At 46.0% G+C, this 19,691-nt stretch overlaps 1 protein-coding gene across 1 annotated transcript; it reads right to left on the bottom strand.

The window, feature by feature from the left end:
- Positions 1-1,293: 1,293 nt before the first annotated feature.
- Positions 1,294-17,848, bottom strand: LOC138766606 (class I histocompatibility antigen, F10 alpha chain-like). The gene is made up of 8 exons (XM_069944197.1): positions 17,770-17,848; positions 14,552-14,812; positions 13,770-14,048; positions 11,076-11,348; positions 8,496-8,606; positions 8,283-8,312; positions 1,824-1,869; positions 1,294-1,629 (listed from the first exon to the last, which is right to left on the bottom strand). The coding sequence occupies exons 1-7, from the start codon at positions 17,846-17,848 to the stop codon at positions 1,826-1,828; spliced, it is 1,077 nt and encodes a 358-aa protein (XP_069800298.1). The 3' UTR covers positions 1,294-1,629; positions 1,824-1,825.
- Between the last annotated feature and the right edge of the window lie 1,843 nt (positions 17,849-19,691).

A 19,691-nucleotide genomic window follows, 5' to 3' on the forward strand; every position in this document is an offset into this window, starting at 1 on the left:
AAGGGGAGGGGGGTCATCTATAAGGGGGGGGGTCATCTATAAGGGGGGGAGAAGAGGGGGCATCTATAATGGGGGGGAGAGGGGGCATCTATAAGGGGAGGGGGTATCTATAAGGGGGGGGGGGAGAGGGGGCATCTATAAGGGGGGGAGAAGAGGGGGCATCTATAATGGGGGGGGAGAGGGGGCCATCTATAAGGGGAGGGGGGTCATCTATAAGGGGGGGGGTCATCTATAAGGGGGGGAGAAGAGGGGGCATCTATAATGGGGGGGAGAGGGGGCATCTATAAGGGGAGGGGGTATCTATAAGGGGGGAGGAGAGGGGGCATCTATAATGGGGGGGAGGAGGGGGCATCTATAATGGGGGTAGAGAGGGGGCATCTATAAGGGGAGGGGGCCATCTATAAGTGTAGGGCAAACTGGCTGCAGACACTGGGAGATAGATATATGCACAATTATTATTATCAGGGCCCCTCAGGTGTCTGTATTGTAGGGGGTCACTTGCATTAGTCACTAGGTGAGAGATATATCTATCTATATACACATCTTGTGGGGGGTCACTATGGCTGCAGTCATAAGTCTAGCTCAGTATGTATAGACTGTTGCAAGCTTTTAAAGGGAACCTGTCACCCCCGGTGACGGGGTGACAGGCTCCCAACCCCCCGTTAGAATCCCCTATACTCACCTCATCGCGCCAGGTCCCGCTTCTGAAGATGGTCGGGTCACGGAGATCTCAGCCGCTGCAGCCCGGCGCGCACACTGAGAGATGAGTCCAACGCTCATAGAGAATGACAGAGCGCTGGACTCTCCCGTCATTCTCTATGAGCGTTGGACTCATCTCTCAGCGCACGCCGGGCTGCAGCGGCTGAGATCTCCGTGACCCGGCCATCTTCAGAAGCGGCACCCGGCGCGATGAGGTGAGTATAGGGGGTTCTAACGGGGGGTTGGGAGCCTGTCACCCCGTCACCGGGGGTGACTGGTTCCCTTTAAGTTCAAGTTCAGAAGAGTAAGCCTCATTAGAAGGCTAGCCAAGTGAAGCTGAAGTACTGAGTCAGACTGAAAACGTTCAACATGGAAACTTGCAACTTGACAACCATATACAAACTAAGAAAAGAAAGGATCTAAAGGAGGAGGAAGCTGCCGTGGCCTCTGCACACAGTAAGTCCCATGTAACATAACATTAATTTTACATGGTTTAAAATGTTGGTGACCAAATATTCTATTTGGCGCCTAAATTTTTCAGGTTAGGAGCCAATGGCTCCTAGGTAAATTTTTTAGTCTGGAGCCCTGTAGTATCATACATATATTGTTATAAACACAAAAAACTATTACAAAAATACTAATCTGGTAAAAAAAAACTACAAAAAGTACACTGCATATATTACTCTTGTTAGAAACCCTATAAAAAAGTGCATAGAACTGTGTCGAGGCCGGGCTTAGCGCTGTATGACCGCCTGGGGCATCACATTGTAGAGATGCAGAACGGTAGGGGACACGTATGGGAATGCGAGGGTTCATGTCTATTTGTTGGATCTTCAGGCAACACAAAAGCTAGAAGCGTCCCCGCAGAACATGAGTGGGTATAGCGATGGGATCACAGCCTCTGTCCGTGGACGCTCTCAACATCGCCATCTAGAATGAAATAAAAACAGTATTTATCCTGTACTGTTAATAGATGATGATAGTCCCTCTGTATTACATAGGGGGTTTCACGTGTTGTTAAAAAGGTTTTGTTTCCCTCTGCTTTATTATTGATGAAAGTCTCTCCCACCTCTATGGACCTATTCACCTCTATACAGGGATTTACTATGGTTATATTTACTTACACTCAGGGTTTTCCATCAGACAGAGGCTCCGATAACGTGTCAGAAGCTGTGAGGATAACAAAGGGTTTATAATATATACAGGAAGACACAGAAACACAGCTAACCCAGCAAGAGTTACTCTATAATACAACTCTAATAACTCAGAACCAGACATTAGTAGTGGTGGAGGATCAGACAGTAGTAGTGGAGGATCAGACAGTAGTAGTGGAGCATCAGGCAGTAGTAGTGGAGCAGCAGACAGTAGTAGTGGAGCATCAGGCAGTAGTAGTGGAGCAGCAGACAGTAGTAGTGGAGGATCAGACAGTAGTAGTGGAGCAGCAGACAGTAGTAGTGGAGCATCAGGCAGTAGTAGTGGAGCAGCAGACAGTAGTAGTGGAGCATTAGGCAGTAGTAGTGGAGCAGCAGACAGTAGTAGTGGAGCAGCAGGCAGTAGTAATGGAGCAGCAGACAGTAGTAGTGGAGCATTAGGCAGTAGCAGTGAAGCAGCAGACAGTAGTAGTGGAGCAGCAGACAGTAGTAGTGGAGCAGCAGACAGTAGTAGTGGAGCAGCAGGCAGTAGTAGTGGAGCAGCAGCAGACAGTAGTAGTGGAGCAGCAGGCAGTAGTAATGGAGCAGCAGACAGAAGTAGTGGAGCAGCAGGCAGTAGTAGTGGAGCAGCAGACAGTAGTAGTGGAGCAGCAGACAGTAGTAGTGGAGCAGAAGGCAGTAGTAATGGAGCAGCAGTCAGTAGTAGTGGAGCATTAGGCAGTAGCAGTGAAGCAGCAGACAGTAGTAGTGGAGCAGCAGACAGTAGTAGTGGAGCATTAGGCAGTAGTAGTGGAGCAGCAGACAGTAGTAGTGGAGCAGCAGGCAGTAGTAATGGAGCAGCAGACAGTAGTAGTGGAGCAGCAGGCAGTAGTAGTGGAGCAGCAGACAGTAGTAGTGGAGCAGCAGGCAGTAGTAGTGGAGCAGCAGGCAGTAGTAGTGGAGCAGCAGACAGTAGTAGTGGAGCAGCAGGCAGTAGTAATGGAGCAGCAGACAGTAGTAGTGGAGCAGCAGGCAGTAGTAGTGGAGCAGCAGACAGTAGTAGTGGAGCAGCAGACAGTAGTAGTGGAGCAGCAGGCAGTAGTAGTGGAGCAGCAGACAGTAGTAGTGGAGCAGCAGGCAGTAGTAGTGGAGCAGCAGGCTTTAGGACCATGTGAAATCCCGGCTTGTATAGGGCGCTGGTGTCCAGTAGACCACAGATTGAAGTGGTTATCTCATAAAAAGGAGTTTTATTAAAATGCAACAACACGTTTCGGCCGCCAAGTGTAAGGTGGCCTTTCTCAAGTGGTAAAGTAGTGGAGTTTAGTAGATGGCTTATAAAAGTATTTACCCTTTTTGGCTTTTTACCTATTCCTTTATATTATAACCAGTGTTTAAATGTAAGAAAGGCAAAAGACCTTCCTTCTGTACTCTTTTATCACTTACCCCCTCTCTTTGTAAAGATTGGTTTGCTCTGTCCTATGGAGGGGGGAGGGGCTGAGGAGGGGGAGTGAGAGAAACCTATGCAATGTGCAGACTTTCTGGCCACAGAAAATGCTGGATTCAGAGGTTAGACTGCTCAGTGCTGGTCTGGTAACTTCTGAAGATTTGCTACAGTGAGGTAGGATTGCAGGATGTTATAGTGATTATATACTGTATAAAGAGGATAGGAGGCAGCTCAGAGGCAGGTCTGCATCCACACTGCAGCTGAGAATTTAGGGTGGTAACAGGGTGGGAACAGCGGCAGAACTACTGACGTAGCAATCGTAGCGGTTGCTATGGGGTCCGCAGCATTAAGGGGCCCGGGCCCAGCCAGCTAGTCATTTGTCTCCTCTCTCCTCTTAGAGTGCAGACAGTTTCTCCCTGGTAAGGCCACCCGGGGAGAAACTGTCTGCACTCTGCATCTGAACTCCGGACACATGCCCATGCCGCCGCTGCCTCCCGCCTCCCATATGTAGCAGGCTACAGTCACAATGTGTCGATATTGGTCAGGTATGCTATGTTGGTGTTATCCAGTCACAGTATGGTGGTGTTGGTCAGGTCTGGTATGTCGGTGTTATCCAGTCACAGTATGGCGGTATTGGTCAGGTCTGGTATAGCGGTGTTATCCAGTCACAGTATGGCAATATTGGTCAGGTCTTGTATGGTGGTGTTATCCAGTCACAGTATGGTGGTATTGGTCAGGTCTGGTATAGTGGTGTTAGCCAGTCACAGTGTGGCAGTATTGGTCAGTTCTGGTATGGCAGTGTTATCCAGTCACAGTATGGTGATATTGGTCAGGTCTGGTATGGCGGTGTTATCCAGTCACAGTATGGTGGTATTGGTCAGGTCTGGTATGGCAGTGTTATCCAGTCACAGTATGGCGGTATTGGTCAGGTCTGGTATGGCAGTGTTATCCAGTCACAGTATGGTGGTATTGGTCAGGTGTGGTATGGCGGTGTTATCCAGTCACAGTATGGCAATATTGGTCAGGTCTTGTATGGTGGTGTTATCCAGTCACAGTATGGTGGTATTGGTCAGGTCTGGTATAGTGGTGTTATCCAGTCACAGTATGGCGGTATTGGTCAGGTCTGGTATGGCGTTGTTATCCAGTCACAGTATGGTGGTATTGGTCAGGTCTGGTATAGTGGTGTTATCCAGTCACAGTGTGGCGGTATTGGTCAGTTCTGGTATGCCAGTGTTATCCAGTCACAGTATGGTGATATTGGTCAGGTCTGGTATGGCGGTGTTATCCAGTCACAGTATGGTGGTATTGGTCAGGTCTGATATGGTGGTGTTATCCAGTCACAGTATGGCAATATTGGTCAGGTCTTGTATGGTGGTGTTATCCAGTCACAGTATGGCGGTATTGATCAGGTCTGATATGGCAGTGTTATCCATAATCCTATATAAGGCCAAAATAGTGCGGTCTATGCGCACCCAAAACTATCCAACATAAAAACAAAAAAAAAAGAATTACAGATGCAAGACCAATATATATATATAAGTACTTATTTTTATTTAGAATATCAAAGAATAATTATTTCAGTTAAAAAATACATAATACATAACAAAGGGGCTGGAGCAAATACAAATCCCCATAAAAATGGTGGATTACCTAGGTTCTTATACATAAGATGCTATATCACAGAATAAATAACAGTAAAATAGAGAACCTATATATACATACACGTATACTGGGCACTGGGTTGGTATTACATACAATATATAAATACAACTCAAAGTGAGTACATAGAGAAAAACACCATTTAAATGTAGTAAATACTACCCATACATGTCCTTAGTATACGAGTCCACCTCACCATACACCCGACGCGCGTTTCGCGTGTTGCTTTATCGAGGGTGACAGTGTTATCCAGTCACAGTATGGCGGTATTGGTCAGGTCTGGTATGGCAGTGTTATCCAGTCACAATATGGCGGTATTGGTCAGGTGTGGTATGGCGGCGTTATCCAGTCACAGTATGGCAATATTGGTCAGGTCTTGTATGGTGGTGTTATCCAGTCACAGTATGGTGGTATTGGTCAGGTCTGGTATGGCAGTGTTATCCAGTCACAGTATGGTGGTATTGGTCAGTTCTGGTATGGCAGTGTTATCCAGTCACAGTATGGTGGTATTGGTCAGGTCTGGTATGGCGGTGTTATCCAGTCACAGTATGGTGGTATTGATCAGGTCTGGTATGGCGGTGTTATCCAGTCACAGTATGGCGGTATTGGTCAGGTCTGGTATGCAGATATTTAATGTGCAACCTTGTTTATATTTTAAGCAGTTAAAAACCACGTAGAAAAAAAGTCAGACAATGCATGTGCCGAAACAATGCGTCTATTTCCTCCCCAGCAGCCAGGAGGGGGGGCCCCATTGGAAAGTTTGCTATGGGGCCCAGCAATTTCTAGTTACGCCCCTGGGTGGGAAATACCATATGCTAGTGATAAAATGGCCACATATAGTCCTGCTCCTCTTATACATACAAAGGACAGCACATCCGGAAAAATCACCTGAAATGACAGTCAGGGTTGGGTTATAAAAAAAAAAAAAAAGATCCAAATCTCTGATGATCCGCTGGAGCCCCATTATCCTTAGTGATAAACGGATCCATAGAAATTCGTTCAGATTTAAAAAAATAAATAAATAACTTTGCTGACACGGATTTTAACACGAACTTGAGCCCAGACCAGAACCCTATTGAAGACAATGGGGACCAAAACTTTTGACCACAAAAATGGCTATAAAATGGGTATTGGAAGGGGTTAATAACAGGACAAGCTCACTGTTGCTAACAATAGTTCCCTGAGTGTGGTCAGAGTTAGCCACATAGTTCTGTGGCCAAATATTTCAAATGTTGGCAGAGTTAGGCAACTGGCGAGAGCCTGGTGGTGACCCTCCTCCTAACTGTGGACCAGAGCCTGGTGGTGACCCTCCTCTTAATTGTGGGCGAGAGCCTGGTGGTGACCCTCTTCCTAAATGTAGGCAAGAGCCTGGTGGTGACCCTCTTCCTAACTGTGGGCCAGAGCCTGGTGGTGACCCTCTTCCTAACTGTGGACGAGAGCCTGGTGGTGACCCTCCTCCTAATTGTGGGCGAGAGCCTGGTGGTGACCTTCCTCCTAATTGTGGGCAAGAGCCTGGTGGTCACCCTCTGCCTAAATGTAGGCAAGAGCCTGGTGGTGACCCTCTTCCTAACTGTGGGCCAGAGCCTGGTGGTGACCCTCCTCCTAAATGTAGGCAAGAGCCTGGTGGTGACCCTCCTCCTAATTGTGGGCAAGAGCCTGGTGGTGACCCTCTTCCTAACTGTGGACAAGAACCTGGTGGTGACCCTCCTCCTAATTGTGGACAAGAGCCTGGAGGTTACCCTCTTCCTAATTGTGGATGAGAGCCTGGAGGTGACCCTCCTAACTGTGGGCGAGAACCTGTTGGTGACCCTCCTCCTAACTGTGGGCAAGAGCCTGGTGGTGACCCTCCTCCTAACTGTGGGCAAGAGCCTGGTGGTGACCTTCCTCCTAATTGTGGGCGAGAGCCTGGTGGTGACCCTCTTCCTAACTGTGGGCCAGAGCCTGGTGGTGACCCTCCTCCTAAATGTAGGCAAGAGCCTGGTGGTGACCCTCCTCCTAATTGTGGGCCAGAGCCTGGTGGTGACCCTCCTCCTAAATGTGGGCAAGAGCCTGGTGGTGACCCTCTTCCTAACTGTGGGCGAGAGCCTGGTGTTGAGCCTCCTCCTAACTGTGGGCGAGAGCCTGGTGGTGACCCTCCTCCTAATTGTGGACAAGAGCCCAGTGGTGACCCTGTTCCTAATTGTGGACGAGAGCCTGGAGGTGACCCTCCTCCTAACTGTGGGCGAGAAACTGGTGGTGACCCTCCTCCTAATTGTGGGCGAGAGCCTGGTGGTGAGCCTCCTCCTAATTGTGGGCGAGAGCCTGGTGGTGAGCCTCCTCCTAATTGTGGGCGAGAGCCTGGTGGTGACCCTCCTCCTAATTGTGGGCGAGAGCCTGGTGGTGACCCTCCTCCTAATTGTGGGCGAGAACCTGGTGGTGACCCTCTTTCTAATTGTGGACGAGAGCCTGGAGGTGACCCTCCTCCTAACTATGGGTGAGAACCTGGAGGTGACCCTCTTCCTAACTGTGGGCGAGAGCCTGGTGGTGACCCTCCTCCTAACTGTGGGCGTGAGCCTGGTGGGGACCCTCCTCCTAACTGTGGGCGAGAGCCTGGTGGGGACCCTCCTCCTAACTGTGGGCGAGAGCCTGGTGGGGACCCTCCTCCTAACTGTGGGCGAGAGTCTGGTGGGGATCCTCCTCCTAACTGTGGGCGAGAGCCTGGTGGTGACCCTCCTCCTAACTGTGGGCGAGAGCCTGGTGGTGACCCTCCTCCTAACTGTGGGCGAGAGCCTGGTGGGGACCCTCCTCCTAACTGTGGGCGAGAGCCTGGTGGGGACCCTCCTCCTAACTGTGGGCGAGAGCCTGGTGGGGACCCTCCTCCTAACTGTGGGCGAGAGCCTGGTGGTGACCCTCCTCCTAATTGTGGGCGTGAGCCTGGTGGTGACCCTCCTCCTAATTGTGGGCGAGAGCCTGGTGGTGACCCTCCTCCTAACTGTGGGCGTGAGCCTGGTGGGACCCTCTGAAGAAATAGTTCAATTAAATAAAAAATAATTGAATCTGAAAAATTCAACTTCTAAAAAATCTCCATAAAAATAATGAGGCTCTTGGTTACTATTTCCAAATATTGTGACCCATCCCACCATGATAAGGGGGTCTCATGCCGGGATGGACCCTACACTGTACTCTGGCCTCTCCATGGCTAATATTGGTAGGGTGTACCAAGTATCATTGTTTTTAATAGAGAATTTTTTTAGCAGTTGGGGGGGGGGCTGCTTTTAGTGATAGCTCAGATATATAATGCACATGTGTTATAAATGGTGACTATTGGTGATGATGGGAGCAGACTACAGAGCACACAGCACAATACTCACACTCAGCCACCATCTCATTGTTCTTCTTTCCTGGAATAAGAAGAAGAGATGGAATTAGCTACAGAAAATAAGAGGAAATAATTATTGTATCCTGAGACACAATGGATTCCTGGAAACCGTAATGAGGTGTGAACAAAGCCATAGAAAGAAAGTAGTTGTGCTTTTTCTTATTCTGGATAACCCCATTTTAAGGTCAGATCTAAACCTACTTACTTCTGTATATAAGGACTCCAGCAATGGCAACTGTGAGAAGGATGGCGAGGACTACTGCACTAAGGACCACCGCACTACAAATCACAGGCAAGAGGCAGTCCTCTGTTGGTTCTGAAAAGTAGATCAAGGAAAACATAAGAAAGCAATATAATAAATAAAATATTTGCAAAAATGGCTGCAAAACCAAAACAGGAAAATACAGACATTTCAAGTAATTGTAACAAGACCGAAGTGTTTGGTATCCGATATTAAAGGGGTAGTCCACCCAAAAAATTTTTCTTTCAAATCAACTGCTGCCATGAAGTGCCAGAGATTTGTAATTTACTTCTATTAAAAAATCTCAAGCCTTCCAGTACTTATCAGCTGCTGTATGCCCAACAGGAAGTTGTATTATTTCCAGTCTAGAGAGCAGGAGAGGTTTTCTATGGGTATTTGCTCTGGACAGTTCCTGACATGGACAGAGGTGGCAGCAGACAGCACTGCGTCAGACTGGAAAGAAAACACCACTTCCTGCTGGACACACAGCAGCTGATAAGTACTGGAAGACTTAAGATTTTTTAATAGAAGTGAATTACAAATCTCTGGCACTTTATGGCACCAGTTGATTTGAAAGAAATTTTTTTGGGTGGACTACCCCTTTAAAGGAGAATTCCAGGCTGGGGGGGACAGGGGGAGGAGGAAAGGAATAACATGGACTTACTCCCTCCGTTCCAGCGCTGATCCCAGTATCCTGCAGCTTCGGCCCCCGGTCGCTTCCTGATTAGAGAGGGGATCTGGCATGTGACGTGTCAGGCCTGCTCAGCCAGCCAGCAGCTGAGGCAGGACCACAGTATAACCGCCGATTGGCTGAGCGGGCCTGACACCTCATATCCCCTCTCTAACCAGGAAGCGGCCAGTTGGACATCGGCATCAGCGCTGGAGTCGGGGAGGTAAGTCCATGTTATTTCTTTTATCCTCCCCCTCCCCGACACAAAATCGGATTATTCAGCAGATTGACTAAGAAAAATTGCCAAAAAAAGTTGCACATTGCGCTCCGATAGGGTTTAGACAAATCATAAACAGAAAGGTTATAGCACATGAAAACCCCACAGTCATTTCCACACATATACAATTCCGTTGAAATTTTTTCTGACTGCTTTAAGATTTCTGAAAGAAAAAAAAAATCTTTTGTTATAGTAAATCTGTTGGGTTAAGAGAATAATTGTGCAATTTGTGGGAATGTTCGGAGCACAAAAACCTGCGTCAACATTGTATCAGAAAAAACAAGATTAAAATGTTGGAATGGGAATAACTCATCTGGTCCAGTGTTTTTTTTGTGTGGGAATCCAGTATGCTTTTTTTTAATAAGTTAAGGATGTCGTGTAGCGTGATGCACCAACACATAAGGGGCTTTCCCAGACTTCCTTGATTATTCCCCCAGTATAGATGACACTCACCCCATCTGACAAGGAGCGGCTCCCCCAGTATAGATGACACTCACCCCATCTGACAAGGAGCGGCTCCCCCAGTATGGATACAACTCACCCCATCTGACAAGGAGCGGCTCCCCCAGTATGGATACAACTCACCCCATCTGACAAGGAGCGGCTCCCCCAGTATGGATACAACTCACCCCATCTGACAAGAACCAGCTCCCCCAGTATGGATACAACTCACCCCATCTGACAAGGAGCGGCTCCTCCAGTATGGATACAACTCACCCCATCTGACAAGGAGCGGCTCCCCCAGTATGGATACAACTCACCCCATCTGACAAGGAGCGGCTCCCCCAGTATGGATACAACTCACCCCATCTGACAAGGAGTGGCTCCCCCAGTATGGATACAATTCATCCCATCTGACAAGGAGCGGCTCCCCCAGTAAGGATACAACTCACCCCATCTGACAAGGAGCGGCTCCCCCAGTATGGATACAACTCACCCCATCTGACAAGGAGCGGCTCCCCCAGTATGGATACAACTCACCCCATCTGACAAGGAGCGGCTCCCCCAGTATGGATACAACTCACCACATCTGACAAGGAGCGGCTCCCCCAGTATGGATACAACTCACCCCATCTGACAAGGAGTGGCTCTCCCAGTATGGATACAACTCACCCCATCTGACAAGGAGCGGCTCCCCCAGTATAGATACAACTCACCCCATCTGACCAGGAGTGGCTCTCCCAGTATGGATACAACTCACCCCATCTGACAAGGAGCGGCTCCCCCAGTATGGATACAACTCACCCCATCTGACAAGGAGCGGCTCCCCCAGTATGGATACAACTCACCCCATCTGACAAGGAGCGGCTCCTCCAGTATGGATACAACTCACCCCATCTGACAAGGAGCGGCTCCTCCAGTATGGAAACAACTCACCCCATCTGACAAGGAGCGTCTCCCGCTGTATGGATACAACTCACCCCATCTGACAAGGAGCGGCTCCCCCAGTATGGATACAACTCACCCCATCTGACAAGGAGCTGCTCCCCCAGTATGGATATAACTCACCCCATCTGACAAGGAGCGGCTCCCCCAGTTTGGATACAACTCACCCAATCTGACAAGGAGCGGCTCCCCCAGTATGGATACAACTCACCCCATCTGACAAGGAGCGGCTCCCCCAGGCTGCTGTGATCCACGTAACAGGAGTAGCTGTCGCCATCTTTGGTGATCACTTCCGCAGTGACCCTGATATGATATGTGCCGTCAGGATTGGGGAGGACAGGTGTGGACTCATCTGTGGGGACGTCGTCTATACCATTCTTCATCCATTTCACGTCCACAGGTCGGGGGTGGAATCCATACACCAGACAGTGAAGCTCTGTGATATTTCCTGATTCCTGACCTGTGACCTTCACACCGGGCTGAACTACACGAGAAAAAAAAAAAAACATGTGAAGCCTGACTGAGAATTATACTGTATATCACTGATGTGGTGTGAAGATCCAATCTGTCTTTAGACAATGATAAAAAAATATATAGTTTTGTCTGATGATTCATAAATAGGCGTCTTATACTGCCCATACACTTTTAGTAACATTCATTCAGTCTACAGTTATCTCTCCTGATCTCCTCTCGAAAGGCTTGAACATTCATGTGCTGTCTATGGCAAATATGCAAAAGAACACTGCAGAGACACCATCACATGTCTCAACGTCAGTGAACTATGCAGACCTTCCTCCGGGAAGGAACAACCAAGCCAGATTCCTACTCCACACTGATGAGGGGCAAATACACAGAAACAGCTGTCTGTGGATGGATACCTTGCTTGGGTGGTTTCCTTGACTGGAGACATTCCTTGGCTTGGTTGTTCCTTCCCGGAGGAAGGTCTGGCTAGTTCACTGACGTTGAGACATGAGATGGTGTCTCTGCAGTGTTCTTTTGCATATTTGATTTCCCAGGGGGCAGTTTTCCAGAATACACCGTTGTTGAGACATGTGATGGTGTCTCTGCGGTGTTTTGGTTGATCTCCCTGAGATCAACCAGCGTCCTTTTGGCAAAGGCATCATTAAGCACCAGTTTATAGAAGTCTTTCACATCACATTATGCCTTTCATAACACGTTTATGTCAGGAAAGCATCAAAATGGCATGCCAGGGTATATGTGAAGAAACTGAGGCTGATGTTTCATAGGAACTTGCTTGTTTTAAATTGAATAAGGTGATGGGTCCAGATGGTGTCCACCCCAGGGTTCTTAAAGGACTTGGATCTGTGATTGCTGCCCCCCTGACAGATCTGTATGACCAATTCCTCCTAACAGATTTTCCTGATGATTGTAGAGTGGCCACTTTGTTTACCCATCCACAAGAAGGGTAGAAGAGAAAAGACCTGTAACTACAGGCCAGTTAGCCTAACATCTGTAGTAGTAAAAATAATGGAAACACTTCCAAAAAAGAAGATAATGGATCACCTAAGAATCTGCTTTAAAAAAAAATTAAAATCTATAAATCGGGCCCAGAAGGCATGTATCCCAGAGTTTTGCAGGAATTAAGTGCTGTATTAGACAGACCCTTATTTCTAATATTTAAACATTCTTTATTTTGCGCGTATAAGATGAGTTTGGTATAAACTCACTGTATAAGACAAGTTTGGTATATATTATATATATTACACTATATATAGACTACCCCTCGTCCAACGCACACCAAATAAAAATTAATAAAAAAACATCAGATAGCAGCGAGAAGGAGGTACAGTAATACCGGTAGGATACAAGCGCGGCCAGATGGGTGATAGAGGTGTGTTTTTCTGTGCACAGCACCACTCTACTGTATCGCTGGTTGGCCTCAGGGAGATCAACCAAAACACCACAGAGACACCATCACGCCTCGACGTCAGTGTATCCAGGACATTGCCCCCTGGGAAATCAAATATGCAAACAAACACTGCAGAGACACCATTACGTGTCTCAACATCAGTAAGCTGACCTGAGATCAACCAGCGTCCTTTTTGCATGCACTTACTAGGCGTTGCTCACACTAGCCAGAATCCTACTGCACACTGATGAGGGGCAAATACCCCAAAACAGCTGTCTGTGGATAGATAACTTGCTTGGGTGGTTTCCTTGACTGGAGACATTCCTTGGCTTGGTTGTTCCTTCCCAGAGGGAAGGTCTGGCTAGCTCGCTGACAATGAGACATGTGATGGTGTCTCTGCAGTGTTTTTTGCATATTTGATTTCCCAGGGGGCAATGTCCTAGAGACACTAATGTCAAGACATGTGATGGTATCTTGGTTGATCTCCCTGAGGTCAACCAGCGTCCTTTTGCTTGCACTTACTCCCACATTGCTCCCACTAGCCAGAATCCTACTCCACACTGATGAGGGGCAAATACCCCAAACAGCTGTCTGTGGATGGATACCTTTTCCTTGACTGGACATTCCTTGTCTTGGTTGTTCCTTCCCGGAGGAAACTCTGACTAGCTCACTGACGTGGAGACACATGATGGTGTCTCTGCAGTGTTTTTTTGCATAAGTTATTGGGGCAGGACGCCGCTCCAGTCACTGATTGGCTGAGAGGCCAGTCCATCAGCTGGGAAAGGCCTTGTCTCCCCCCCCCCGAGTCGTGATGTCATCACCACTCAGGGGAAAATGCTTTTCAGCGGGGGTCCCGAGGCCGATCCCGCCACTCACCACAGGCACGAGGAGAGGTAAGTTAGTACTTTTAATCAATTTCTAATCCGCCGGACTTCTGCTTTAATTCCAGCATCTTATTTCGTATAAACCAAGAACATAAAAGTAGATAAACAGAGATGTCTTTACTATAAAACCAGAGACAATGAGTAGAATCACCTCTCCTCTCCAGCTCTTCTCTCCCGTACTCAACGAATCTCTTCAGCCTTTGGATACATTCGTTCTCCAGATAATTCTTGGTTCCTTTCCATGCTTCTACATCCAGTTTGTTCCATCTCTGTGCGGTGAGCTTAGCCTCAGCCATGATAGGGATAAATGTTCCTGTTGTCGTATCATAGTACATGTATTCTTCTCCATCATATCTGTAATGCTCATAACTTATAATGCTGCCGTCATCGCTTAGTTCACAGTTGTTCATCACCTGCAAGAAGTGGAAACCTGCAGAGAAGACAGGAACGTTATACAAAACTATCATTAGATAACTCCTCCTGCTCTCCTACAAGACACCAGTGACTGCCCACCGTCTCTAACATCTATAGCCCCTATTATACGGGGCGATATTGAGGAGCAAAAGAGCAATGTCAGCGCTAGTTTACTCCTCGTTCCCCGCTCACTGCCAGTGCCATTACAAATGTCGGCAACGAACTTCCTTTTGTTTCCACCATCCACTAACTTGTCTCAAACCGATATCTTCAGTTCAGAGCAAAGTACTACAATAACCACTAGGCAGCATCCCCGCCATATTGAGGTCATGTTAGTCACAGATCTTTCTGCAGAAACCCAGAGGGACTATGTGGTATTGATACCCAGCAGGATGGCTGTCCACCCGTTTCCCAGTAGTTATGTCCTTGTACATACTCCCCTCTACCTTGTGCCAATCACTCACAATTTGCCCATTTAGAGTTTATCTACATATCTATATAGGATATTACATGTCTCACCTCTGGCGTGGTTGAATATCCCCTTCCATAGCCTCATTTCTTGTCTGAATAAAGCCTCACGCTCTTTACTACTCCATGTCCTGCTCTCCCAGTACTCAGGACTCTCTTTCTTCATCCATTCGGCCACAGGGATGCGTCTCCCAATATCACTTGTGTATTGCTCAATCTGCTGATCATCCACGTATCCCACTATGGAGAACTCGGGGAGACCAAATCCTGGGCCCGAGACCCCGATGGTGTTATAGCGCAGAGAGTGACTGTCTGAGAGAGACATACAGAGGGTTACATACAATACTGACCATACAGAATTATCATCAACTATAGGATAGGACTGTACTGCCGGGGTAGTAATCATGGAGCACAGTCACACAATCATAGACAAAACAAGTACAAAGAACTGAAATAGTACAGGCCCAAAAGTATATATGCTCTGAGTATATACATTGAAAATCTACAAACGTGATCGGCTGACTTCTTGACAAGGAGATGGCAGCAAGCATGTGACCTCCGGCGGCCTTACACGCATGCGCTATTCAGATCAGTTAAAAACATAGAGGTTTTACAATATAAAGTAATGCTGTAGTCGCTTACAATTTGGGCGCATGCACTGTCACTGCTTAGAATGGGGGGGGGGGGGGGGGGGTTGATACTTATAACTGATTTGAATAGGTTTTTTTCTATTCGGTGGTATAATTGTACATAAAAACACATGCTACACAAGTTTATTGGATGTATTTCCACAGTATTTTTTTAAGACCCCTTTTTCTAAGGCTATGTTCACACACACAGTATTTCCATCAGTCTTTTTTCAACCAAAACCAGGAATGGAACTGAGAGGGCAAAATTATACTTAAAAGATTTGCACAGTTTCTGTGTTTTTGACCCACTCCTGGTTTTGGTTGAAAAATACTGAAAAGAACTTCTGTAGTCGATGTATAAGGTAAGACAGGAGCTAACGGACTATATATATATATATATATATATATATATATACACAGTATATATATATACACACAGTACATACACACACACACACACATATATATATATATATATATATATATATACCCATACCATGACTTATTACTTACATTGTTAGGTCAGGTTCTATGTAAAAACAATGGCCGTATTTCATAACAACAACCGTAGTTGTGCAAACAACGACCATTGTTGTGAAATACGCCCGTTGTTTTTACATAGTGTGAGCCTGGCCATAAACTGCAAACACCTGGTGGAGAGCATGCATGCTGTGTATTACTGTTTCTGGATCTACCCAGAAGTGATGTAGGTGGCGTAAATGACAGGCCGGAGCCTGCCAGAGCAAACATGCCACATCTGGATGCTAAAGCCGCATGTATCAGATGTTTTTTCTCCTAATTAATGCATTGCGGTATACAAGAGCAAGCACTGTAACTATTACACTGTATTGGATTCTCCTTATGAGTTATACTGTAATGTAGTGACTGCAATTTTAATTTTGACCACTAGGTGGTGATAAAGATATTTCTATTGCACCTTATACATCTATTACAGTAGTTGTTTTCTAAATGTAGGTCCCATAAATTTACCTTTACACCTTTATACCTCACCAGTTCACACCTCTCCGGTCAGTACATCTTTGTGGTTTTTTTCAATGGTATTATTAATATGGTTTATGTGTATTAATATTGTACTACATGCTTATGAGTTGTGTAATGTTTTTTTATATGCAAGTGTGATACCAATAGAAGGTGCAATAGAAATGGCGCCTCATATAGCTCCATAGACTAAAAAATAAAAGCGTTATAGGGGGTCAGAATACAGCGATTTTAAACAATTTTTTAAGTACTATATTGAACTAACAGTTATATAAATTGGCTATTGTTGTAATCGTACTGACTTGATGAGTATAGCTAACATGGAGGCTTTACCACATGGCCAACATCGTAAGCACAAAACCTTACTGACATTTGAAAGATAGGCTACAGTGATCGCAGCATTTAAAGGGATTATCCAGCGAAAATCTTTTTCTTTTCAATCAACTGGTGTCAGAAAGTGATATAGATTTGTAATTTACTTCTATTAAAAAATCTCAAGTCTTCCTATACTTATCAGCTGCTGTATGTCCTGCAGGAAATTTTTTATTTTCAGTCTGTCACAGTGCTCTCTGCTGCCACCTCTGGCCGAGACAGGAACTTTGTCTTGGTTTTCTAAGAATCCCCATAGTAAAAACCTCTCCTGCTCTGGACAGTTCCTGACATGGACAGAGGCAGCAGCAGAGAGCACTGTGTCAGACTGGAAAGAAAACAATATTTCATGCAGGACATACAGCAGCTGATAAGTATGGGAAGACTTAAGTTTTTTTTTTTAATAGAAGTAAATTACAAATCTATATAACTTTCTGACACCAGTTGATTTGAAAGAAAAAGATTTTTGCTGGACAACCCCTTTAAGTGTAAGTGACAGGAGCAGCTCCTGTTATTTACCTATCAGTATGATTGTGGGGGTCCCGATCACTTTCCCGGACCTCTGGAGGAGATCTGCTCACCTCTGTGTGGTCCATCCGGTGTTCTACTTATTGAGTCCAACACATTCAGGCTCTTTGTGCTGAACGCCGATAAATCTGATCAATACTATGGCATAGCAGTGATCAGTATATACAATCTATTGATTGCAGGTGATAGGCCCCCAGGGGGACTTAAATCGTGTCAAAAATAAAAAGTTAAAATGTTTTTAAAAATATGATATAGCCCCTCCCCCAATAAAAATGAAAATCCCATAATACAAAAAAAAACATGTAAAAATAAATAAATAAACCTATTATGTACTGCGGCGTGCGTAATTGTCCAATCTATTCAAATATAACAATAGTCATCCCTTATGGCGAGCGGCGTAAATGAAAAGAGGGAAAACACACCGGGATTGCTGAATTTTTTGTTGCATTATATTATAGATATAAAAAAAAAATATAAAAAGTGATCAAAAGGTCTGATCTACACAAATATGGTATTAATAAAAACTAGAGATCATGGCTGAAAAACTGACATCTCATACAGCCCGTAGGTGAAAAACTAAAACCGTTATAAGCGTCACAACACGGCCATTATATTAATAATTAATTGCAAAAAAAAAAGAATCTGCGTAAACCTCCATAAGGTTGTGTTCAGACTGAGCTATAGAATAATGATGTCATGTCAGCTTTACTGTACAGTATATTACCAAGACAAAGCCATACTCACCAGAAACCACTCTAGAAAAGCTCAGGAGGATCAGTTTCAGAGCATACAGCTTCTTCCCGTATATCCCAATATCGGACATGATGAACAAACACCACAATAACGCTGCGAAAACATAAAACTAGGCAGAGACAGATAATGAGCTTCAACCAAGAGAGGAGGATGCGCACACTAAGGAGGAGACTACAGGGTGTAAAAGAAGATGTACCCGATTACTAGCAGAAAGTGAAAGCGAAGCAAACCAAGAAGGCGCCAAAACTTATTTCAAAACTAAACGGTGGGGGAGGGGGCCGGGTGTGAGGGTTAGGGCCTTCTCTCTCTGCAATTATACTCGTTCCTTATCCTGTGCATGGGGGACAAGTAATAGGTAATAGTATAATAAACACCCGCGCTGCTCTAGGTATGGAACCAATTGTATCAAGCTGCGTGCTAACAACTGGTGGTTACCTGCTCCCACCTATCAGGTTATCCATTTATAATAAAAAAACAAATAGTTGTGCCGCGCTATAAGTAAGTTATTAAGAGTAAATTAGGTTGTAACACTAATCCGCATTGAGCACTATGGAGGAGATTTATCAAACATGGTGTAAGGTGACACTGGCTCAGTCGCCCCTAGCAACCAATCAGATTCCACCTTTCATTTTCCAAAGCGTCTGTGAGGAATGAAAGGTGGAATCTGATTGGTTGCTAGGGGCAACTGGGCCAGTTTCACTTTACACCATGTTTGATAAATCTCCCCCTAAGGGCCAGTTCACACTGAGTGAACACGGTGTAATTCCGCCATTCTCACTGCGCTGTTGTAAGTGAATGAGAGGGTGCGCGCTCGCCCGCTGCTGCCGCTCTCCGCTCAAAGAAGTAACATGTTACTTCTTTGAGCAGAGAGGAGAGGGAGCGGACGAGTGCGCGCCCTCTCATTCACTTACAACAGCGCAGTGAGAATGGCGGAATTACACCGTGTTTACTCAGTGTGAACTGGCCCTTAGTGTGTATACTGGTGTTCCAAGTACTATATACTTATCCTCCTCCTGAGTGTGTATATATATCTCCATTCAGTGTATACAGCAGTGTATTATATACTTATCCTCCTCCTGAGTGTGTATATATCTCCATTCAGTGTATACAGCAGTGTATTATATACTTATCCTCCTCCTGAGTGTGTATATATATCTCCATTCAGTGTATACAGCAGTGTATTATATACTTATCCTCCTCCTGAGTGTGTATATATCTCCATTCAGTGTATACAGCAGTGTATTATAGACTGCCAGGATAACACTTAACCCTACAATCCCCTAGTCCCGTGATATAACCCATAATAAAAACACAGACATAATAACTTTTGTTGGGCGGTCTCGGGCCACAGCTTTTATTTCTCTTATAACCTTTTCTTTTAACCATTTATAAGTGCCAGAAAACGGAGGTCTCCACTCAGGGTATGCCAGCCGCCGCTCCCGGCGGGCACTACCACCTTCACCTCGTGGCTTAGCTTCTCATAACCGCCAACAGCTGTGACTTAACTTCAAATCTAGTAACAGAAAACATATGTTAGAATTCCAACCATAACAGGGTGGGAGGGAGGGACGTCCTCTTCCTTGCTTGTCTGAACCGAAAGAGAAAGCTCACTGACAGGAAGGAGCTAAACGAGCAGAAGCCTCTGCTGATTGGACCAGGGCTTAACTACCACCCCTTAACAACCAAACTGAGAGGGGAGGGAACACAGGCAAGGGACTGTTAACTCCTCACTACCCAAACAAATTAACCCCTGGCAGTCCCTGTACACCTCACTTAAGCAGATCGCTGTCCACCATACTTATCCTTCACCTATCACTCCATTGTTGTCTGCCTGTATGTATACTGTATAATACAATATACAGGGAAACAACATGGCTTATATATAGAGAAGGGCAAAACAACACGTCTCATAT

The sequence above is a fragment of the Dendropsophus ebraccatus genome, chromosome 10, assembly GCF_027789765.1.
Source record: "Dendropsophus ebraccatus isolate aDenEbr1 chromosome 10, aDenEbr1.pat, whole genome shotgun sequence".
NCBI classification, from domain to species: domain Eukaryota; kingdom Metazoa; phylum Chordata; class Amphibia; order Anura; family Hylidae; genus Dendropsophus; species Dendropsophus ebraccatus.

Bases quoted from the DNA above. Each gene is read 5' to 3' on its own strand.
- LOC138766606 (XM_069944197.1), bottom strand. From the start codon at position 17,848: ATGTCCGATATTGGGATATACGGGAAGAAGCTGTATGCTCTGAAACTG. The intron at 11,349-13,769 runs GTGATTCTACTC...TTTCTCGTGTAG, and splicing joins AGAAGAGCTGGAGAGGAGAG to TTCAGCCCGGTGTGAAGGTC. The intron at 8,607-11,075 runs GTGAGTTGTATC...TCTACTTTTCAG, and splicing joins GCCGCTCCTTGTCAGATGGG to AACCAACAGAGGACTGCCTC.